Source organism: Rattus norvegicus, chromosome 17, assembly GCF_021556685.1.
Source record: "Rattus norvegicus strain SHRSP/BbbUtx chromosome 17, alternate assembly SHRSP_T2T, whole genome shotgun sequence".
NCBI lineage: Eukaryota > Metazoa > Chordata > Mammalia > Rodentia > Muridae > Rattus > Rattus norvegicus.
This window is the reverse complement of record NC_141550.1, coordinates 86,328,292-86,353,690: the sequence shown is the minus strand read 5'-3', so window position 1 is coordinate 86,353,690 and position 25,399 is coordinate 86,328,292. Positions and strand designations below refer to the sequence as shown.

Genomic DNA, 25,399 nt, shown 5'->3' with positions numbered 1-25,399 from the left:
GGGCGGAGCTGCTGGAGAGATAAGCAGCTTTCCTGCCCGGGAGAAGAGGGCAGAGGATATGCTTTATTCAGTAAGAGGCAAACCAAAACTAAAACTATTACTAAATTGCAGGACCTAAATTGCCAGTTCAAGGTTGTAAACTTTATTTAGTCTGTTTCTTTAGGCATAAATGTCAGCTCTCCCCATCATTACTCAGCCGTGGCTGATAAACAGGCTTAAGTCTGTTATCACCCTCTAAAGAATGCATTTACATTGTTTTCTGAGATGTTTTGACTCCCTGTGATGTCTAGCGTTCTTTATATAAACTCTGATTTGTTGCTATATAAATAATCTTTTCCTAATATTTCAGATGATGGTTTTAGTAAAATATGCCATTTTCATAGTATCTCAAACACCATTAAACTGTAGACAGATATTTATTGGCCTGTGAATGTCATGGCACCCTGATGTATCAAATGACGTGTTGTCCTAAGAACAATCAATTTAAGGAGCAATGTCACACTTAATTCCAAAATATTACAAAGCACGTTTGTGCTAATTTTAGAGCAATTCCTGGTGATCATGTGTGGTGTGAGACAAAAGCATGTGTGTTTTTTTTTGGAGAACATATTCCTCTACTTTGATGTAATTTAATGAATAGTTTTTCTTCTCTCATCATTCTACAAATACTGTAAAAAAGCGCCTTTATTCTCACTGCTTTCTAAAGATTTAGGGATCCAGAGAAACCAGGATGATACTGGGATGTTAAAGCTTGCTGAACTGGAACATCTATCTGCATTCATGTGTTTGGATTCTAAGGCCTTCATTTTTCATTACTTCTCAAACAATACAAGAGGATATGCACATGGTTTCCTGTAGACAACATGCAGAGGTCATCAAAATTATGAGTATCTCAAAAACAAACTAAAATGTAGAAAAGTAAAAGCAAGTCCTTGGTAATACCTTTCACTGGATGTAATTCATGCACCTTAAGGGAAGACCCTCAAACAAACTGAAATAAATACCTCCTCAGAAAAGATAATAAACTAAAATGTCAACTTTGGAATATAATCAGCACTGATCTGTTAAATCGGCAGACAGAAGCAAGTTAAAAAAAACCTCTGCGTATACCTCAGGTATAGACTTCTTGTACTGCTCAATAGCGTCTGTAAAGGGAAATGTTTAAGCATGGATGCAAAGGAATCTGGTCATGAGATCAAAATTCTTATTTGTTATTTGGACATACAGGCTTTTTGAAAAAAAAATCATGTCCCAAAGCAAACCAAACCAAAGCAAACAAAAATCAATATAATATCATATACCAGATAATGAAACTATTCAGTCTTGCCTTCAGCTTTTTATTGAGTACCAAACTAAGAGGATTAATGATGAAAAGCAGCAAGACAACATGAATGGGACCTCCAGTCCAAAGAAGTGACTATGAGAAACACACATTAAGAGCCCACATCGCGAAGGCATTTTATAGTGTTTAAGAAATGATTTTAAACATAAACGGGGCACAGAAAATCAACAGTGTCAAAGGTGAGACAGTCTCATCTGGTACTCTGAATGACCCATGGAGGGCTTGCGGTTTTTAGAGTTCATAGAATGATGATCAATATTCAGACACAGAGGACCAACAATTGTCACATCTGTCAAGACAATTTGTTATTGCTGCCTGAAAATTTGTCACCATACAGTGAACACACAGAGTTATGAACGTAGAAAATAGCCAAGACTTTATGGGAATTGATTTGTTTGCTCTATTCCAGATAACGCTCATGACTAAATGACTGATAGGAGGAAAAGCCTAAAAAACAAAGAGAAAGGAGAGAGATGGCCGTGCGAAAGGACAAAGTTTCCTGCATTTTCCAAAGGCAAGCAGTGGATTTTAAAACTGTGTCTTCTGGTTTTTTATGGGGTTTTCTTAGAATTTGTGTGTGCATGATAATGATATTGTACATTTAGCATTAGGCATCTCAAATATGACAAATATATATATATATATATATATATATATGATATATTTTAACGCATTGCTAAAGGACTAGTGTCTATTACCAAATCTCACCAATCCTCAAAGTCTGAAAATAAAGGAAAACTAAAAATTCTCTTCTGAAATTGTGTCCCATTTAGAAATAACTCTTCTTCTGGCCTAAAAGTGAAATTCCTCAGCCTATAAATTCCATACCTTATTCATATCTTTTGGGGATTGAAGGCCTGCTGGATTGGGCAAAGACTTGTACACATTTGCTCAAAATCCATAAATCTTATATAGACTTTGCCAAAATGTTCTTTCTGTGGAGTGAAATTGAACTAAAAATGCCTTAAATATCAATGTTCCACATTTTGATTAAAAACACACACAGGCACACAGCTTTCCTTGTGGAATACAATTTAAGCCATTTATATATTTAAGCAAGTAATGGAAAAATCACATGATAAAGTTCTTGACTAAACTGATTCTCCTTTGGAAGCTTCCCCTTGTGACTGATCTGGTTTTGTAGCGTGTTTGTTTCCAGCCTCTGTTTTTAATTTTCATACTTGCTATCAGGACCTTGACTGAATTCAGTTTTCCTCTGATGGCTTACGCTTTTTCTAATCTTTCATAACTCAGTTTTCAGGTTCTTAATATAGGTTCCAGTTTCCTAGATGTGTCCTAGTCTGTTAATATTTCAAAATGTTTATGGCGTACGTGTGTGTTCACATGTGTGCTTGTGTGTCTACGTCTGTGTACAAGCCCATTGCATTTGCACATGCTTGGGAGTGAGTGAGTGTGTGTGTGTGTGTGTGTGTGTGTGTGTGTGTGTGTGTGTGTGTGTGTGTGATGCATGCTGATCAGAGTTCAACCCTACAAATTGGGATAGGGCCTCTTTTTTTCATCTTTATGTGGTGAACTCAGGCTACAAGGCTTGTGCATCAAAATCTTTTACTTACAGAGTAATATTGTTTGGGGATCAAAGGACCCTTTCACAGGGGTTACCTAAGACCATTGGAAACATATTTACATTATGATTCATAACAGTAGCAATACAGTTAGGAAGTAGCAATGGAAATAAATCTATAGCTGGGGTCAACTATAGCATCAGGCACTGTATTAAAGGGTCACAGGACTAGGAAGATAAACCACTGAGAGGCCAAGTTTAAAGATGCCGAGCCCCTCAGAAACTGCCTGTGTAATACCTCAGTAATTAGCTAAATTTATTATTTGCTACTAAATAGAAAGTTACTATTTTGAACATATTTCAAATAATTACAACTGTCCAATTTTACAACAATTTATTAATCTTAGTGAAGCGACTCACTGAAAAGTACAGCTCTTGGCTTTAGTAAGGAACTTCAATACCCCTGGAAGCATTTTCTTAAGGAAGATACAGAGAAAGTAGTGTACTTTGATAAGAAGCATACTAAAATGTCTTCTTTTCTCTTTTTCTGAAATCAAGGTAAAATTTATATTACTGAAACATTTGCAAAGTCGCAAACTTAAAGAACTATGTACATCCAAGAAACTTTTATCTACATCAAGATGTGGGATTTGGTGCTTGTGAAGATAGCTCAAAGGGTAGGAGCATTAACTAGATACAGAGTTAATTGTCCTGGACTTGTGAGATCATGAATCTTAGGACAAAAATCTACTGTCACCACTTTGCTAGCCCAGTATGCATACTAAACTACATTCTAAATCTTAATCTTTTACCCACTGATAGGTGTATACATTATCCTTCATGCAGGTGGATTCTTCATATAGCGAATGGGAACCATTATAAAAAACAGTACCTAGTTACCACCCAGAAATCAGTGGATTGTGGAGAGCAAGCTCCAGTGGATACATCTGCAGCTTTTGTATCTATGGCTCAGGGAACATCACAGAAGAGGGGCCAGTGAGTTTTTAAATAGCAGAATACCAGCGAGTCAGCTAAAAATGGCTGCATAAGCAAGATCCCACCCCTGGACAAAGAACTACAGGCAACTAATGACTATGGGGAGGAAGGGAGAATCAGCATCTCGGAGGGACGTATCCCTGACTTGGTTATCGAATATAAACTGGTCATCCCCGAAGCCCTCTGTTTCCTAGCCTTCGGCTATGCCCCTTGCTTTTGAAGATGCCAATTTGATAAGTAATGCCCAGTTATTATTTCCATTTAAGACAACTATTATGAAACTGGGTTGCCATTTTGCTGTTCTGGTATGCCTGTTTGGTTGGATCTGCCTGTTGGGTCCCACTATTCTTTCTCTCCTGCTTTATTTAGGTTCAACAAATACAGTTTACCCTTAATTTAAATATCTCCAAGATTTTCAACTTAACATTTTAAAACTGTTTTTTTTTCTGTTGTGGTTGCTAAGCATAAATGTTAACATGCATTAAAAGTACTTCTGCTTAAACTTTGTGAAACAAATTGCTAATTCATTATTGTATTTAAAATAATAACATTTGGCGACAGCTTACAACACTTTTGAATTTCTGTTAAGTAATTAGCCTTTGTCTTTACTGGACAAGTCAAAGGTAAATTTTTCCAAGTATTATCTGAATACCAAAGGAGAAAACTGAAGAAATTAGTCCTAATGGAATAACGAACTGTTAAAATACATTAGTGTTTTTGAAGCATTACTTTAAAAAAAATGTATCACTGTATTACATGAGAACTAAGCACTGCTTATTTACACACAGATGTACAGCCTAGAGAATAGTCACTCTCTCTGTCTCTGTCTCCCTCTGCCCCCATCTACATCCCATTCCTCTTTTTCCCTCTTCACTTCTCACAGTTTTTGGTTTTGTTTTGTTTTGGCTTGGTTTGTTTTGTTTTGTTTTCTGAGGTAGGGTTTCAGGTAGCCCAGGTTGATTTCGCACTACTGTGTAGCCAACATCTAATTCCTGACCCTCCTACTTTTACTCCTGAATGGCTAGGATTACAGATGTTCCACACCTACTGTCTTCATTACTTTTCTATTGCTGTGATAAGACACTATGAGTAAGGCAAATTATACAAGAGTTTATTGGGGGACTAATAGTCTCAGAAAGTTAAAGTCCATTACTATCATGGTGGGGGGGTATGGGAACATTTGGTGAGGAATGGCACTAGAGCTGAGAGCTCACATTCAGATCCAAAAGTTGGAGTCAGAGAGAGCTAACTGGGAATGATGTGGGTTTTTCAAACCTCTAAGCCTACTCTGCACCCTCCAGTGACACATCTTTCCAACAGGGCCACACCTCCTAATCCTTCTGAAACTGGTCCAACAAGTGGAGAGCAATCTTTTAAATATATTAGCCTCTAAGGGGTAGCATTCTCATGTAAAACAGCATGCATGGCTTACACACTGACATGTCATGTACATAAAACTGGTTTCTGGGATCACTGACAGTGTTAGGTTTCGAAGTCTTATATGCAAGTTGCTTTCTTCTGGAAGAATAGTTGCCAGTCCACGAATTGGGCAGATAGGTATAAAATTGGATAAAAAAGAAAGTAGTTATTGATCAGATGGACATAGTAGGTCATTTGCAAATAGTTAAGGGAAAATATATTGCCAGTGCCTTGAAGGGCACATGTACCTCTTCCCAGAGGTTCTATGTTATTATTTTATTTTATCTTCTACTAGCAGTAGAAATTCTAACTGACTAAAATCCTATCTACACACTGACATAGAAGATAAAGGCACATTATGGTGTGATGGTTTTGTTTTTCCCTTATCCCATGCTGAAGAACAATTTTTCAAGCTATTAGGTAAAGCAATGAAGTTACAACTTTTAAGGTAAAACCAATTTTAAAGCAGTAATTTCATTTGGTTCAACAAAAAAAAAGAAAGAATATCCATGTTTACTAAAACACATAAATGTTTAAGACATCTTAGATAGGCTAAATCTCACACACTGGATTCAGAGGAGTTTCAGGTGCAACAGAAATGAAGCTTTCAGGTCCTTTGTATCCAAGAAGCAAGATGAAAATGGAGCCAATTTCTCTTTGCCAACAGCTAATGTGTTTCAAGATAGCTTTAGTGTAGAGACTGATGAGTAGATTCAGAGATACATGGGCCATTCTTATTCTAAGGATTGGACATGAAGAACTCGAGACCCCTCTCAACTCTCAACAACCAGGTAAGCTTTGAGAAGAGGTGACAATGTCATTAGTCTAGAGTTTGTTAGAAATACAGTGGAATCATGGAGGCAATCTGAACTAGAGTATCAGAATTTGACTGATTCTTCTGGATTAAATTATGGTCTTATGTTTTACTGACAAGCATTATCTCCCTGTTGTACAACCTTGGTCTTCTTCCTACCTGTTATTTCCATACAGGTTATCACTAGTTTTTCCAGGCTATCCTTGAACTCCCTCTGTATCCCAGACAAGCCTCGGTATGTGCCCTTTCCTTCTTATCCTTCTGATTGGTTGAGACTACAGTACCATGCTTCTACACCCCTGCTAAAATGTATATATTTGAACAAGATTCCCTAGCACAATGCTTCTGATGTTCCACATTTTTGATGAAGTGCTCACCAAACCACTTTCTTCTGCAATCAGTGGTAATGTTGAACTCTGGGACCTAAGCCCAGAGGTTAAAATTTAATTGGTTTGGGACAGTTCAAGCTTAGAATCTTTTGGTGAACCAGAATAATACAATTAGCAAACAACTGCATGAACTCATTATAAAGATGAGAACTGTAGCTCTAAAAGAATCGAGGAGAGAAAACTTTAATCCCAGGGCACTTTCCAGACATTCAAAGCATAAGAAGTCTTCACTGTTATACTAGATGTGTGCTCAGAATAGAATTAGGGCTAGCATGAAAAGTAGCCATACAAAGCCAGAGATAAAACAAAATGTCAAGATATTTTACAGTGTTCCAAACAGAAGGTGATAGATATTCAATAGCCTGTCAAAAAAGAAATAGCAGTCTCCCTTTACTTCTGAGACTGTGATCTACACAAAGGAAGTAGATGAAAAACACAAGGCAACACAAACACAGAGGAAGACTTGTCGCCTTGATGATTTATGTATGTGAGACAGAAAGTAATTTGACTGAAGGATAAATGTAACAGTACACACTTGATCTGCCACTACAGACTAAACAAACAAAAAAATGTGTGTGGGGGAGGGTTCAGAATAAAGCTCTAACATTTATCTTCAAACAAGATGTCTTTGGATTAAGCTCAGAAATAGGAAACAGAACACAATGTGAATTAACCAACCCTTCCTTAGGAGCACCAGAGCTCATCTCTGTTGGCTTTCCACACCATTCACTCCTGAGACATTTGCTCCTGAATTAGCTTAACCAACCTGCACCAATGCAGCAATTTCATCATCTCTCAACCCAGACATCACCTTCCTACTCAGAAAATTCAGCTTTTGGGGATCCTAGTTTAGTGACTTTCTAGCAATAAGAAGGACTTACTGTCTTGGTGGCCTTGTACTCTACATCAGACTTGTGTATGGTGCTGAGACTTTAAGTGTATGCCCAACCAACCCCAGACACTATTAATGATATTCTGTTATGCTTGCAGACAGGCGCTGAGCATAAGAAGACAGTTGTCTTCTGAGAGGATCTATCCAGCAGCTGACCAAAACAGACGCAGAGAACCACACCCAAACATTGGACACATCTCCGGGAATCTTTTGGAAGAGTTTGGAGAAGAATTGAGGACCTAGAGTGATAAGACTCCACAAAAATCAACAGAGTTAACTAACCCAGATCCTTGGGGGCTCCCAGAGATTGAACCACTAAACAAAGAGCATACGTGGTTTGGATCTAGGCCACCCCATATATATGAGCAAATGTGCAGTTTGGTCTTCATGTATGTCCCCCACTAACTGGAGTCAGGGCTGGCCCTGACTCTGTTCCCTACCTGTGGATCCCTTTCCCTTAACCGGGCTGCCTTGTCTGACCTCAGTGGAAGAGGATGTGCCTAGTCCTGCAGTGATTTGGTGTGCCAGGTTGGGTTGGTACACAGGGGTCCTCCCTCTTTTCAAAGGGAAAGGAAGGTAGGGGGAGGGGCTGTCTGAAGTTGGTACTGGAAGGAGGCTGATATGATTAGGATGTAAAGTGAATAAATAAATTTACTAATTTAAAAAATGTATGATCAAACATTTTTAGACAGAAAACTCTCTAAGGCAATCAATAAAGAATGTAATTTCAGATGCTTTGATAGATTTAATGATAATTTAAAAATAATGAGATCTGCTCAAGTTTTTGGACCTTGAACTAACTGTCACAATTTTGGCGTTACAAAAAACAAAACAAAACAAAAAAAACAAAACAAAAACAATAAAAACAGTTAAGTTTGTTAAATTGAGTTGAGTTCTGGTTGAAAACTTCATGTCTCCATTAAAAAATCATGCCCCTTGATTTGGCTAACACACCTCTCTTCTGTCCTGGATATAACTGTCTCTGGTTTGCATTCTGAAGACATTTATGTTTCTAATTAGGTAGCTGTGCCATTTAAAGACAACCTATTCAAATGTCAGGGAAGGCCTTTAATGGTCACGCCTGCTAATAAATACAGTGTAGTCATTCTTAAAAGGTAGAGCTCTTCTAATCAATAGTCGCTGGGCTCTAAAACCCAATAGAGATTTGCTTTACATGCACAAAACCATTATCCACACGGCCAGGAATGCCACACACACAACCTTGGCTCTCTTTTCAGGATAATTGAACAGGAATTTCCACACGGCCAGGAATGCCACACACACAACCGTGGCTCTCTTTTCAGGATAATTGAACAGGAATTTTTAGGGATGCTAAGAAGGATCAAAGAACTCTAAATTAAAATTTGAACACAATCTACAGGATATATCTTGGTTTTGGAGAGTGGATCCTACTGAATATGATGTCACTGCATTTCAAGGGAGCATTCATGCATCCTGCCTTCAGCGGAACAGATGAAATTAAAACTACTGTGCAATTCATTATATAGGAAAGGCAGTTTATTTTAAAACATTAATAAGTATAATCAGTTATTTTAGGAAAAGAAAGTTAATGCAGTGAGTGTAAGTGAAATAGTCTTTTGACATTCCTTATGTTCAGGGTGAATGTAAGAGACCTGTATTATGAGGGAGAAGCAGTTTAATGACGCCATCACTGACAGGGAGTCTCCTACATGGAGTCCCGTCACTACTCATCCCCCAATGCTCTAGTTATGTTGTTTGTCTCTCTGTTTTCATTCTCTTTCTGTTTTCATTTTGGAAACTTCTACCCATATTAAAAATTTTAACATCACAAATATAACAGAAATGGAAGCCATGGGAGCCTCTCTGGAAGCCTCCTTTACATAGAGAGGACTAGAGAAGTAAACAGCCAGCAGTGGGGACAAACACCCCATCACAGGATGCAAGTCTACATTCTTGAAATGCTGTCTCCGTATTAGGACTCAGGATAAAAAGAAATCGCTCATTCCCTGGGAACAACATCTGATAGCATCTGATGGCATCATTCTCTGGGAAATTTTGAATGGGGAAATTGCTAATGTCTTCGGAAGCCTATGGATTCAGATGTTTACAACTGTAGCCCACAGTGGCCATCTAAAAATGCATTCATTTACTGAACTAATGCAACAATGAATGAGAAATCAGCACATCAAACAAGTTAGGGAAATATGAAACAATGGACAACTGCAGCAATGACATTTATTGAGAAGTTAAGCTGTTTTCCCCCCATTTTGGATGTGCTGCTGTAAACTCTAGAGATTTGCACATATATAAGCATTCATCTGAGACTAGCTATTCAACACAGATTGACTTTAAGAACTATTTTTCATGATTACAAGAGAAACATTCCCAACTATATCATCTGTGACTATCTAGCATCTTTATATCTAAATTCACATGTCCATCTACCTACCCATCCCCCACCGACACTGCTACTTTTTGTTGTTATTTTTGAGACTACTTCTTACTGGTCTAAGGCTGATCTTCAACTTTTGATCATATTACCTCAGCTAATGAATCACAGGAGCCTACACAGAAGTAACCCAGGCATAGGTCAGTGTCAAGATGCTCTCCTGTCTGTGTGAGACACTATTATTAAGTGGCAACCCTTTCTTGAACCAAAAAAGCATTTCTTATAAAAAGTATGTTTTAATCAATATCTAGCACACCCATGTGCTAATACAGTTTAATAAAAAATAACTATTTTAAAAAATATAATATTTTCTGGGTACTGTTCAGTTAGGAACCCACTTTCTTAAAAATTTCAAGTACCAGTATACATACCTTTAAGTACTCTTGCAAAACCTTGGTTAGTGGTAAGATGTTTTATGAATATTTAAATTCTGTTCTTTGCATCATAGCACCTAGAAAAACCCTAGCACAATATACTTTCATATTAACTGTCCTACTTTTTGATTGTATGTGCAAAACACCCAACCATACAGTTCAGTAAAAAACAAGCAGAACAAAACAAAACAACCCTTTTGAACCATGCTCCTGAAACTGTGCAGATATCTACACACTCATACACAAGAAAAGGGAGAGAAACCAAGCGATACGGGTAGATGATTGTCCTGCCTCACAGCTGGTGGCTGAGATCACGCACTTGTGTAGACAAACAGGAGGATTAGGATCTTGTTTCATTTTTGAACCCAACCCACTGAATTCTTCATTTGTTAAAGACTAACAGGAATGAAACCTAACCTCATTCTGTCTTTGTGATCCCACATGCCCTTTTGTTATGTTAAAATGAACACAAGGCATTAAAGTGTGGACCAAAGGGAGGTGTGCAGGCCTACCTCCGCTGTCTTTGAGATGCAGTGCTATCTTCGTATCATCTGAAAGAGACATTGAACGTTATTAGAAGAGAAAAACGAGCCTAAAGGTGCATGAATCTCACACTGGGTAACTGGATTAACTGCTTTAACTCGAACACTTGCTCTTTGTAATTGACTGTGCCTAGTTTCCAGTTTAATGAGAGAGCAAGATCTAACTTTACATGACATAGCAATACAATCTCTCTCAGAGACTCACAGGCTAAGATTCTAGTGACATATCTGAGACTCAATAATCCTGTGAGAATGATAAAACCTAATTAGAGCACAAAGTACAATCTTAACTTTCTAAAACAACTTACAATAGATTTTATTCACTTGAAATCAAGACTGACAGCATTAAAATTAACAGGAACACTTAGTTAAACACAACAGTTAAAGATTTTCCTTAAAAAATTAAGGTCAGTAAAAATATGAAAAAATAACTTATAGAATGATTTTGTTTTGAGTGGATAAACATATAGTATAATGTTCCTTTTCAAAGGTTATATTTTACTGTGAAAGTTGGGGTTTCAATTGAAATACCTTTTCACAGTCTTTAAAATAATATTTCAAAATAATTTGAATTTAACTGTGTGTTACTTTGAAGAGAAACAACACATTTGACATTCACTTTCCATCCCTCTTTATTTCTTTTCCTTTTTAAGATCCACTTAGTTTCAATTAAGATCTAAGGGCTCAAATTTATCTTCTTGTTCGAGAGAGAGCAGGGATTTTGACAATATTCTACCCTAAACAAATATCACACTTTTCCCTACTTCGTACTAATACCATGTAGAATAGAAAGTCATAAACCTAGGCATAAACATTTAAGTAGCTTTTCCTTCCCCAAAATACAAAAATGGGAGGAACCTTTCAAGGACAGTTTTGTGATATCCAGTCTTGTTGATTGCACTCAGAAAATACACTATATAACAATGTGTGAGTAAAATTATCTATTGTGCAGAATTTCATAACAAGTCATTTTATATGCATATTTCATTTGAATCCTGTACCAGGGATGTAGTTTGATGATTTCTAGGTTTGGTTAAGTGATCAGAAGCCTGTTTCTTTTCTAGGGAGAACAAAAGGCCAGATCATGGAGAACCACTAAGGCTTAAGAAGAGGATTGCCATGGGTAAAGAATTCCAGCATTTGTTTTCTGATCACATGATTTTGAATCTGGAAAATCCTCTAGAAAGTTAATTGGCCAAACAATATTCTATTCCTCCAGGAAACAGGAATTAAACTTTTTCTTTTCTATAAAAATAAGCAAACAATCTTGCAGGTACCTTCTGTAGGCAGGCTGGTAGGCATGTGCGACGTCACAGCTCTCCTGGTGGTGGTCAGGACCCTGAATTGCGTGGTGGTTGTTTGTGCGGTCGTAGTAGTTTGAGATGTCTCCCCTGGCTCTGTGTTCTCGCACATCTTCTCCTTTGACTAGTAGGAGACACAGAAGTGAAAATCAGCAGACTGGACCATTTATGCTTTTGAGAATTACAGAGAAAGTGGACCGTAAAGCACAAAAACATCCCAAATTGATATTAGCAGGAAACTGTTTTTTTGTGCTAGAGTATTTTTGCTAATTTTCAAAGTTTGAAAGATGGGAGGGGGCGAGATCAAACACTTCTTTAGATATTTGGAATCATGTTCACCTGTTTACACTTCTGTATTATTATCTTTCCTTTGTTTATTTGATATAGCTACAAAAGATATAATGTCAAAAGGCAAAAAGAGAGTTAGAAGAAACTATGTTCCTATAGAAAAGGTTTAACATTTAATTGGATGCATGAAAGAAAAGTATATTCTCTTTACCCCAAATGGACAGTACCATAAATTCAGCATTGCCTAGTTGTTCCTGGCTCTTTTATGACTTCAAAATTCATCTACTCCAGGTTGAACAGAAATGTGAAATTTTGTTTTCTCCAATGAAATATCCAAAACCACACAGATAAAGTCCTTATTTAAATACGGACTAATTCTCTCTATCACTGCTATACAGAAGACATCAGGAGGAAACACATCTTCTTTTTTTAAATTTATATCCTACAAAAAAGGTACCATAGTTTTCATTAGTAAGAATTGCAAATTCTCTGATTAGAGGTTGATGTTGCAAAGAACCTATTTTTGCTTCTAAGAATCCAATGGTCTGAATAGGTGGCTACTCTGAACATGGGCCGTCCTCCTGATACATTTAAGAAGTATCAGTAAGTACCATCTTGTCTTTACTGGAGGATGAAGAATCTTTTCACCAGTGAATGAAGAGTAAATGGATAGCTATTGTGTTCAATATTCAGATAGACTACAGGTTTGTTCTTTCTCAAGTCGCTGTTTGTTCTCAGTGACACAATGATCAAAGGGGCTCTGACTACTCTCTAGCCATCATCTACTACTCCAGACCTTCAGATGGAGATCTCTACCCCTGCTCTCCAAGCTTGTTTATCACGCTTCATCCTATTAGCCTATCTTTCTCCTGAAATTCTCCACTGGATGCACAATGTTTCACTCTAGCCCCCACTTCTTCACCACCTTCATCTAACTTTTCAACGCCTCCAACTACCTCATTATAACATTACATTTTAAGCCCCTGTTTGGGAAGTTCCCAATTCTGTACAAAGTAAAAGCTCCTTCTTAATCTTGCCTACTCCAAAGGCAGGTTGGACAGAACAGTCATCCCTGAGTGGAAACTTACAGATTAATCTGCTTTCTCATTTAGAATATCAATGGTGCCTGAAAATAATTCTATAAATGGATACTCATATGTTCAAAGGTCATGGAACCATTTCCTTCATTTTTCTTAATAACCACAATCCACTGTGGTTCTCCTTGTTTTGCCCTTGCTTGCCTTTCATTTCCCTGTTGAAAGAGGCCATCAGCAGGGCTTCTTTACACATTATCTTATGTGTTTCAACATGAATGTATCCATCCCTTCTTTCTTTTATTCCAGAGGACAGCTACTATTCCTTACATATAACTCCCCAACTCTGCTCAGCTCAGCCCACTTCCTCAGGTTTTTCGAACTTGCCCTTCAGATGAAATGTTTGCTTTTCAGCATGAGACCTTTGCGATTCTCTGATGACTTGTTACAGCTAACATGCAAATGTGCATAATCTTATACTCCATGCTCCGACTGCTCCACAACACATCCTGACCTTGCCCTCTTTTACTTTGTCATCCAGTCATGTTCAGGCTTGCAAGGAATTCGAGGTAACTTTGTCATCCAAGACTCTCAGCTTCCCCATTTAATTACAGTCCTACCCAGTCCGATGTGGAACTTCTCCCATCAGTGTGCCCATGTATTTTCATAGCTACCGAATATCCCAGTGGTAACCCATGGTTAGTTCACAGTAGTGATCGCAGATACCCACTCTCATTTTTGTTTCTGTGACACATGTTCACCAATCTTCTGACTCCTTTCCTACTCCTTCCGGCTCCTTTGCTTCCGTTTTGTTTCTTTTTAGGCTGTGACTTTCACCTACATTTCTGGAACCTCCCTTTTTCATTCTGTGCCTTTTCTTCAACTACCGGATCTATACCCACGGTTTAATTTAACATCCTGGTGTTGAATGTTCACAAATATGCGTCTCAAGTTAACATTCTTCTCCTCAAAGCCAAGTTCAAATATTCCCCCATTGAAAGGACATGTGCATGTGGATGTTCCAGACACCTCAAAACAAAGACGTCTGGGATTGAATTTGCTGTCTATAGCTTTCAATGTGCAGTATTAAAAACCTTTGTGTTTAAGGGAAAATCTTAGATTTGGTTTACTTTCCCATTTACAAAATAAGTTACTTGTGTATACATTGTAAGTTTAAGAGCATTATTATTAGGATTTTCGAGACAGAAAGAAAATCTCTGAACATGTCCTTTCATTGTTTTTGCATACCCCTCCTCCTCAAACAAAGCCCATAGGCTCTAAAGACAATAGGAACAATATACATTAAGCAACATTTTAAAAGATATATATATATATATATATATATATATATATGAAACCCTCAGTCTTATACGCAAACTATCTTCAGCAGAAATCATGATCTACTCAGGCATTAGGAAGATTATGATAAAATTAATACACCCTTCCAATTACAGGAAATGAAAAGAAACACAAAGAAAAAGAGTATGACAGAGTTAGCCAAACCAATGAACAACTTGTGCGTCCTATCAAAACTGAAGTGAAATTTAGAAACTAAAGTGCCCACACAAGCATACACTAGAATGAAGACTTTAATGTGAACAACACAGATTAGGATACTTGAAAGAATAAGTTTATAAAGTATTGACAGAGGGGGTTAGCAAGATAGGCTCAGTAGGTAAAAGTACTAGCTGCTCTTTAGGAAACTTGATCAAATTTCTGCATCCACATGGCACCTCATAGCCATCTGTAATTCCAATTTTAGAGGATTCGATGTCCTCTTCTGGCAAAATACACACACACACACACACACACACACACACACACACACACCCCACATGGCTATAACCCATGTGCACATTATGAAACGTTTTCCATAGGCACAAGTTACCAGCTCACTTGGTTCAGCGAAATAGAACATCACATACAACATGGTGGATTTTAGTCACAGGTGTCATAGCTACACATTGTGTTGGAAAAATCACAGTGGTTTTAGGTTGTGAAACCGAGGCCAATATGTAGCTCTTGCAATAGGCCAGAGCTGTTGATCAATTAGCCTAAACCAGTGGCTAATGCTGTGGGGACCACGGTGATGGTGCTAATGGTGGTAGAAGAATTAGTTGGTTTAACGGAAGTAAGAATATAGAAAATATTTTGTTTCTTTTTGTATTTTTTAAATCTAACTTTATAGTGAGACTACTTTAATTCTGAAGTACAATGTGAAAGTGAGTATATGCTATTTACACTGTGAACTTTAAGCACCAGAACTATCAATGACCAAGAGTATGTTTGCCTCGGTTGTAGTAGTCTTGCTCTTTTAAGAGCACAACTTCTCAGTGATTCCTCGCTGGAAAACACTGTTGTTTTCCCATGTATCATTTCTTTGGCTGCGGTTTCTTCACTTCTGAAGCTCAACATCCTCTACCTGAGAGAACAAGGAACCCTCATTGTATGCGAGGAAAATGGACCGGAGCCGATGAACTTGTTTACATACCTGCTCACCACAAAGCTAGTGATGTGAGTAATTTAATTACAAATGACAGGAAACATGGATTATTACAGAATGCATTAGATTCTAACCTTCCTTAATGCCATCACAGTCCACAGAGCACAGTGAATTCTCTATCAATGTACCCGGGAGACTTTTCTCTGCCCTGTGTAGTTAACAGGGAGAATACTCTGGAAGAAGATTAATAAATGTCTGGATCACAGTCTGGACCTTTACACAATTATGAACATTCATCTGAAGTATACTTTGAGAAACTTGTGATTACGTGATCGTGCTGGCTTGTCTATGTAAACTTCACACAAAGTAGAGTTATCTGAAAGGAGGGAACGTTATGGGAAAACGCCTCCATAACATGTGGTTGTAAGGCATTTTTAAAGTTGGGATTGATGGGGGAGGGTTCATTGTGGGTGGTGTCACCCCTGAGCTGGTAGTCCTGGGTTCTATAAGGAAGCAGGATGAGCAAGCCATGGGGAGCAAGCCAGTAAGCAGCATCCCTCCATGACTTCTGCATCAGCTCCTGCCTCCATGTTTCTGCCCTGTTTGAGTTCCTGCCCTGACTTCTTTCATTGATGAACAGTGGTGTGGAAGTATATGCCTAATAAGACCTTCCTTCCCCAGCTTGCTGCTTGGTCTGTGTGTTTCCCTGAAGTGAAAGGAACACTGATTAAAACAATAAGAAATGCGAGGATCTGAAAGCACAATCATGGACTTATCAGTGCGCTCTGTGCTTCTCTCTCTCTCTCTCTCTCTCTCTCTGCAACACTGTCAGATAATTGAGATAGATGATCCCCATAAAATGCTCTAATTACCTGAGTCAATGTCAGAAATCAGGTTACATCAGTATTAACACTGAACATAAGAGTTTAACAACATTGGCTCATTGGTTGGATTTTGGACAGTTTCACCAAGCAACTCAGGTTACCTTCAAATTCATAATCCTCCTGTGTGCTAGGATTGCACATGTGCTCCATGGTGACTTTCATGAATGTTCCTTTATTTATTTATTTTAAATTTTATTTAGTGATACTGGAATTTGACTGAAGGCAACTGTCATATCTCTAAGGTCCATTCTTACCCCTCAGAATGTTCTCACAGAGGCATTTCTCAAGATTTTTATCAGTCACCTAACCTCAAATGTATTTTCACAACCTTCCTACCAACCTATAGTATCCCTAGCTGTTCCTAAGGCAGCACCATGGCTTGACTAGACTCACTGGCTTAGAAAATTTGTGTCATTGTAAACTGTCATTAAAATGTATGCCTTAAAACTTAACAAAGGAAGCTTCTAGAGAGGGGGCTCAGGGGTTAAGAGCTCACACCACTCTTGCAGAATGCTGTAGACTGGATCTCCCACACCCACACCGGTACAGCTAACTACTCTCTGAAACTCCATCTTCCAAGAGAAGGGTCGGATGCCCTCTTACGGCCACTGTGGGCATAGCATGCATTCATGTGGTGCCCATACATTCATACAGCATACATTCACACCTAATAAGGGAAAAGGGACAATTAAGAGTCAGGAAAACTGGAAACAGGTTAGAATTGCTTTTTCATGTACAATTGATAATCGGATTACCATATTTTATACCACTGCACAGTAGAGTACCCCAGTTCATTGCAATCAGTCTTTCCCTCATAGCATTATTTTGCTATTTAAGATTAAAAGAGGAGCAACGAGCCCTTGAATACAAAAAGAACAAATAATTAAGAAATCTGCCTTTGGTGCGGACAAGCTCAAATCCCAGATTCCCAGTTCCCTAGCCAGGTGTGTAATGCTGTGAGCTTTCATGCAAACTCCAGCCCCACATTCTCTCATCCCTACTCCTTCTTTTCGGAGAGTGGGTACGAACAATCTGAGGTAATACATGCAAATGGCTTATCCCAATGTTTGGCACTCATTAAAGAATCAATTTCAGTCTCTTAATTTTTTTTAAATAACTAAATTAGATACCTTGGTACTTAGGTTATAATGTCACATGTTATGTCGAACTGGTCCCAGTGATTTACAAAAGAGCCTACCTGTACCTCTTCAGGGCATCCACTGTCCACCCAGTCCTGCCGATGGCGATCGAATCCACTCGAGCATCTTCAAAGAAGAGGCCATTGTAGATGAAAAAGGGATGCATAGCATGCAAAGAGAGGAACAGAAAGACAAAGATGGGTAAACAGACACTGCTCAGATCTTTTGGTATAGAGCAATACCAACTTTTTTCTGATGAGCTGAGTACTAGAGACACAGTGTACCAGTTACAGGGTGAAATCACTCATTCACGGTTCCACAGTCAGCATCACATATAGCAATGCACCACTCCCCTGAGGTTGAACACATCATACAACAATGGTATAAGCCCGCATCAAACGAACAAATCAGTGTGATGTAATATTCACTTTCTTTCCCCCATTTTCCTACTTAACCACTAAAATGAAAGCATACAAATTATTTGTAGTCACCATTTATAAAAGATTTCTTATTTTTTCATTGATATATTCCCATTTCATAAACTCTTGATTGTGTAGAAAACTCAGTTTTAAATCTTTTCAAAGAATTTCCAGGGGATAATCTTCAAATCAATGGTCGTCAACTTCCTGTGATTCTTTAATACAGTTCCTTATGTTCTGCTGATGCCCATCCAAACATTATTTTTGTTGCTACTTCATAATTGAAGTTTTGATACTGGTAATGAATCTTAATGTAAATGTACAGTATGCAGGATATTTGATATATGACCCCATGAAAGGGTCATTTGTCCCTCAAAGGGGTCACAGCCCACAAGTTCAGGACAACTGCATTAAGCCCTGGAATAACAAGCTTGACAGAAGTGTGATCTTAATTTTTGGGCTGTACAGGACAGACTACGCTGACAATATGACTTATTGTGGACATTACAGTTTATTCTAGGATGGACTCCTGGTCTATTGTGAACAGGCTGACTTCTGACGAGCTGGAACCTGAATTACCAAGAAGGTTCTTTTCAGGCATATTCTATCCCTGTAGGACTGATCCTCAATGAGAACCCTATAGCTCAAAGCAGTGTGAGCTTTTTTGTTGACAACACGTTGGGCAGGTGGAAGCTAGAGCCTAGTCTTACAGGTCCACTGGGCTATGTCCTATGAATCTTATCCCAATCCCTACTTTAATTCAGTTTTTCCCTACAATAGATGGCAACTTGGAACATAGCAGCTTTTCTGAGCCACGTGAGTCCCTCCAGTAAGCCTGAGTGGGCTTTGGAGGGATTTTCAGTTATGTGTAATTAGATCATGCCAAAACAGTCTGACTTGGAAAGTACTGGGTCTGTAAGATCTTGGGTCATATTCTTCCTTTTAAATGGAATACTTTTTCTATTCTATTTTTTTTTACGTCACATTTATGTTCATGAGCCGGAAGTTTCAACCCAGAGCAGGCCCTGACAATGTTTCCTAAGTGTTGTGACCAACTTTTTATTCTGAGCCTCGTGTAACAGTTGATTTGCTTTCACTGTTTAAACAATTTACTTTTAGTGTGCGTGTGTGTGTGTGCGTGTGTGTGTGTGTGTGTGTGTGTGTGCGTGCGTGTGTGTGTGTGTGTATGAGTTTATCTGTGGAGTAAATATGTGGTACACACCCATATGTGCTTGTGGTAGCCTGGGAATACAGGGGCAAGAGGAAGAAATCCAATGTCCTGTCCTCTCACTCTGTGTCTTTTCCCCTCCAAACAAAATTTCTCACCGAACCTGTAACTGTTCTGCTGGCCATGAAACCTTAGTAAACTCTAATTCCAACTAGGGTTCCGGGTGCATATGTGACTACACCCAGCTTTTGTTAAGATTTTGGGGGATTTGAACTCAGACCCTTAAGATTGTATAACAAGTGTTCTTATCAACCAAGTCATCCACACAGCCTCATTTACTCATAACTTAATGGCTAAATTTGACTGAGCTAATTTTAAATTTAAGTCAGAGTCTTGTACAGGTTATAGCTAATGTATCTGACTTGTACTATCTTTTTTGTGTAGAAATTCAAATTAGTTTTGGCAGTCAATTGGTATTAAGAATATTTATACTTCCCCTTCATTTTAATAATTGAATATATATTTATAGTTAAGATTATGGTGGTATATTTTAATCTAATAGGAATTCATTTACTTAACAAAATGAACGTGTCATTCAATTTTTATGTAATAATTCTCATATCACTTATGTTTTTAATTTGCAGCTTTCTTTTTGCTCCTTATTTATTTTGCAAGTTCACTTGATGGTTTTTTTTTCCTAAGAATCTTCACCAGAATACAGAAAATGTGGTACATCTACACAATGGAATATTACTCAGCTATCAAAAACAACGGCTTTATGAAATTCGTAGGCAAATGGTTGGAACTGGAAAGTATCATCCTGAGTGAGCTAACCCAATCACAGAAAGACATACATGGTATGCACTCATTGATAAGTGGCTATTAGTCCAAATGCTTGAATTACCCTAGATGCCTAGAACAAATGAAACTCAAGACAGATGATCAAAATGTGAATGCTTCACTCCTTCTCTAAAAGGGGAACAAGAATACCCTTGGCAGGGAAGGGAGAGGCAAAGATTAAAACAGAGACTGAAGGAACACCCATTCAAAGCCTGCCCCACATGTGGCCCATACATATACAGCCACCCAATTAGACAAGATGGATGAAGCAAAGAAGTGCAGACCTACAGGAGCCGGATGTAGATCGCTCCTGAGAGACACAGCCAGAATACAGCAAACACAGAGGCGAATGCCAGCAGCAAACCACTGAACTGAGAATAGGACCCCCGTTGAAGGAATCAGAGAAAGGATTGGAAGAGCTTGAAGGAGCTCGAGACCCCATATGTACAACAATGCCAAGCAACCAGAGCTTCCAGGGACTAAGCCACTACCTAAAGACTATACATGGACTGACCCTGGACTCTGACCTCATAGGTAGCAATGAATATCCTAGTAAGAGCACCAGTGGAAGGGGAAGCCCTGGGTCCTGCTAAGACTGAACCCCCAGTGAACTAGACTGTTGGGGGGAGGGCGGCAATGGGGGGAGGGTTGGGAGGGGAACACCCATAAGGAAGGGGAGGGGGGAGGGGGATGTTTGCCCGGAAACCAAAGAATTATTATTAAGTATTAAATAAATTTAAAAAAAGAAAAAGAAAAAAGAAAAAAGAATCCTCACCAGAGACAAAGCTTTGTCTGAAAGAACACGATATAATTGAAACGGAATGTGAAAACAACCTCTCTGTCAAGAAGGCATTGTATATCTATCATTCCCCCGACTGACCCATTGATAGACTGATTCATTAAAGCCTGGCTGTGCTCTACCAACCACATGCATTGGACAAGTTCAACGGTGGAGTAATGTCCGTGTGAGTTCAGGCATCCTGATAGTTGGAATGTGTACGTGACTTCAGCTATCTCTGCTGCTCAGTGACACTGTGGCCTGTGGTGCTAGTGAGATAAATGGTGTCTCCTCTCTCACCTCTCAAGTCTATTCAAATATTAAAGAATGTGTAGTAGATACATTTGGTAGATATGAATATACCAACATTTTTTGCAAACAATATTTGAGGAGTCAATTCACTGCTAGCAACTAAGTGGAACTGATAATTTTAAAATATAGTTTGTGTCATGTCCTCTAGCTTATAAGTATCACTGGGATATATCAACTCTGACAGTAAAAGAGCCCTGAATCTCACAACTGCGTCACTGGATAGTATCTTAGAAAACTTAGTTTCGACACTTGTTAAAATTACCAGGGAAAATTCAGAACACACACTTTCCTTGGTTTATTAGACAAGCCTGGAGTTACATTCTGTGAAATTAAGTTCTACGTGAAGTCAATTAAGGAACTCACTTGTTTATTTATTCACAATTCACTTCCTGGTAATTTTTCTGGGGTTTATGGAGGGCGGGAAGGATGGAGAATGCCAGAGCAAGTAAAATTTGTTTGGAAAATATGTGCCACTGGGGCCAGGAGATGGCTCCGTGGTTTAAGGGCTTCCCCATCAAGCAGGAGGATGTGCCTTGAGGTACTCATCACTTCAGGAAAACGGTGCCAGGTAAGGAGAGATTGGGTTATACTAGCCTATGGTCAGCTGGAGAAAATACAATGGAAACCAGGGGCATGAGTTAGAATTTGTCTTATGAACATTTTTGTTTCCTTCTTTAAACATGTCCTAGCATATGAGGACAAACTGGAAAACTTTTTTTTTTTCAATTGTTGGTTTTCTATGTGACCATTTGAAAACTATCAGTCAGATATTACAATCACTGAGGCCTGGTGACTTCCTCGTCCAGATGAATCTATTAGGTCATGTTTCAGAAGTAAAAGAATGATTAAAGAAGACGTGCGACACTAACCTCTAGCCTCTACATTCATGTGAGCAAAGACGCACACATGTACCTGCACATACATGATACATATGTGCACATGGACATAAACCTACATGGAAAAGGAGTATAAGTGAAGCTTTCTTTCCTGGTGTAATTTTAGTTCACTAATCTAAACAAATAATTTAAAGTATATCTTGGTGGGTAGGTACAAGGGCATGTGGGCTACATACATTTGTATTATTTCTAAACTAATAGATAATTAAAATAAAAAACAAATCAATTTGGGGAAAACTTTCCTGTTTCCCTTGAGATTTTTTAACTCCCCCTTGACACACTCACTCAAAGTGACCCTGGTGTGACTTAGCATCTTCGTTTACCCATATTTTAACAGTTTAAATTTGTGATGCCAGCTAGCTGAAGGAAGGAGAGAGATTCTCAAATCTCTGGCAACAGGAGTTCAGTACGTTCCCCTGCGAACAAGCATCTTCCTTCATAGCTCTAACAACACTGACATTCAGACACTACTGCTTTCCTCTAGGTTATGAGCAGACCCATGCCCGCTCCTACAACCCCCCTAGTACCATCCATCCTTGTGCTAGCTCATGTCCAACAGGGGCAAGCTGCTTGTCTTCAGTGGCTACTGCTGGCTTCCATCCCAGTGCAGAGCTCTGCAGCAGCCAACTAGTACACCTAAAATGAAAGCCTTCTCTCTGCTCAGAAAGACATCACAAATCCTTCTTGCCCTGGTACCCGTGCAAGAATCTATGTTATAACTGGCTGTGTTTGGGTTTATCCTACAAGGCTTTTGAGAAAACATGATTAAAATAATGTGCTTAAATTAAAACTTTTTCCTTAGGCATGTTTTCATCTCTTTTTAAATAAGTAGATTTATTTTATTTGCACGCATGTGTGTGTGGTTATGAGTACCCATGGAGGTTAGAGGGGTCAAAACTCCCTAGAGCCGGAGCCGGAGTTATAAGGAATTCTGAATTTTTCTGATTTAGATGCTTGGAACAGAACTTGGGTCCTGCCCAAGAGCAGTAAGCACTTGCAACCACTGAATTATTTCTCCATACGAAAATTTCCCTTACTTAAGACAAAGTCTTGATTGAATTGTGAGAATTGAAACATGGTTTTCATCAGGTGCCAGTTTTTCTGCATGCCCCCTACTAAGATATTGCTTAGATACTGAGAACAACTAAGGTATTCCAAATGTTTGCATTCAGCTGTACCTGTGTATGCTCACAGATACATACTCAAACTATATCATCTGTCTGTCCGTCTGTCTGTCTGTTTCCCTCCCTTTCTCCATTATCTATCTATCTATCTATCTATCTATCTATCTATCTATCTATCTATCTATCTATTTATCTATATATCTATCTACTATTTATCTTTCTATCTAATTATATACTATGTATTATATATATTTGAAATGTGTAACATTATAATATAGGATGATTCATTTAAATTAATTAATATATTTATCTATCACCTCAAATATGTTTTGTATTTAAAACATTTCCTGTTTATATAAAAATATGCACTATCCTATTAATCACAGTTGCATCAAATATCCCGGTATAGTTCTTTACATATGATTGGTTAATTTTCTTATTCTTCTTTTCTGAGTTTATTTACTCATCAATAAAACAAATGGGGGGCATGAAATAATCATAAAAAGCAAAAGGCTGATATGTAGTAATGATTTAGAAAAGACTATTTTTAACACCCTAGTTAATATCTATGTGTTACACAAGTAGTGAAGCAGACACCTGTGCATAGAAAAGAACTTCTCACAGACAAAATTGATTAAAGTATTTAAGAATTTATCTTATGAATCATATGAATGTGGAACATAGATTTTATATATAGTACATAAAATCCTTATCACATGATGGAATTAGCATCATAGACGCCTGTGAGAGAAATCAAGTTTGCTTTTACAAACAGACCAATATGTCTTTACTATTTGGAAATAGAGACCACTCAGTTTTGAAAACATCCCTCGAATATTCATTTAAACGAACCCTAAGGAACTATTCCCTGTGTTTTTATTTCCAGGTCCCTTTACTTTTATCTCTGCCTTGTTCAGAGAAGCTAAGAGACCACATTTCAAATCCCTGCCCTTTTCACTCAGCATTAATGAGGTATTGGTTTAAATGGTTCTTCTGAGCCACGCGGAAAGGACCAAGGCAGCCCGGAAAACAATGTTCTCTTGCTCAGAGCTTCTCTCAAATCAAGAGATCAAAACACCAACCTCATCACACTTCTTGTCAATCTCACTTAAAAATAGTTTCAGAAACAGAACTATTTTTGCCAGGGGAGTCCCTAGCATTGGAGGAAACCAATTATTAATGCACACATTTACAGAAGCTCAAGTATTTTCTATGTCCTGGTAGACCACAGTGATTTTGTTTCTAACATAAACTCTCATGTACATAAGAAGTAGAACGGTGGGTTAAGTGATAAGAGTTATTATTCTTTCGAAATTTTAGTTGTTTAAATTTGGAAAGTAGATCTTAAAATTTAAAATCTTGATCTCTATCACCACTATCTTTTAGTAACGTTTAGTCAAATGAGTGATACGCAATTTTCACTCTGGGGTGAAAAACTGACTTAATTGGTTCAGGCGTGGTATTAAAATTTTCATCTCCAACACATCTCCTTAACTCGGCATGGATAATGCCTGAAGCACTCACGATACAGATCTTTGGGAAAGACAGAACGACAGACGAGTCTATCAGCAAACTGTAAGGAGGCAGACAATACTGCAGGATCCTTTATGACAATTCACATTGATATGTAAGAATCTGTAATAGGGCTACATAAGAATGTGGCTTCTTTTCTAAGATGCATGCGTTAACTGTGTAGCATCTGCTGTGTGACAGTTTCCTACACGTGTTTAATGTGCTGTGGCCCCATTTGGCTCCTCTGCTTCTCTTCTTGTCTCTTCCCACTTCCTCATCCTTTTCCAAAGCCACATTCTTTGAATTCTATCTCTTCAAGAGAACTGGATCTTAAAAATCCTAATTCAGTAGAAATATGTGTGGCTGTCTGCAGAGTTCAGGAAAGTTCCTCTAACTGAATCACTTGATATTTGACATCTATGAAGATGTCATTCATGTGCGGTGTATAAAAATGTCTGCTACACAGATAATACATTAGAGGCTCAGCCTTGCCCAGGTCTTGAGTATTCAGTACCAAAATGTAACAGCAAATGTAATAGC

At 38.2% G+C, this 25,399-nt stretch overlaps 1 protein-coding gene and 1 long non-coding RNA gene across 3 annotated transcripts in view; one reads left to right on the top strand and one right to left on the bottom strand.

Annotated features, from left to right (window-relative positions):
• The window catches only part of Plxdc2 (plexin domain containing 2), a 386,926-nt gene that overhangs the window by 28,403 nt on the left and 333,124 nt on the right, over nt 1-25,399 (bottom strand). The window contains exons 10-12 of one of the 2 annotated variants that reach the window (XM_087591183.1): nt 17,876-17,936; nt 11,999-12,146; nt 10,692-10,730 (exon numbers count right to left, since the gene is read on the bottom strand). In XM_087591183.1, the coding sequence (XP_087447309.1) occupies nt 10,692-10,730; nt 11,999-12,146; nt 17,876-17,936 (248 nt within the window). Of the gene's footprint in view, nt 1-10,691; nt 10,731-11,998; nt 12,147-17,869; nt 17,937-25,399 lie in introns of both variants that reach the window. The other variant, NM_001108422.2, reaches the window with a different exon arrangement.
• LOC148000300 (uncharacterized) lies at nt 10,595-21,391 on the top strand. Its single transcript, XR_015641901.1, has 4 exons — nt 10,595-10,797; nt 11,786-11,844; nt 15,752-15,858; nt 20,100-21,391. It is a non-coding gene; the product is annotated as an uncharacterized LOC148000300 (long non-coding RNA).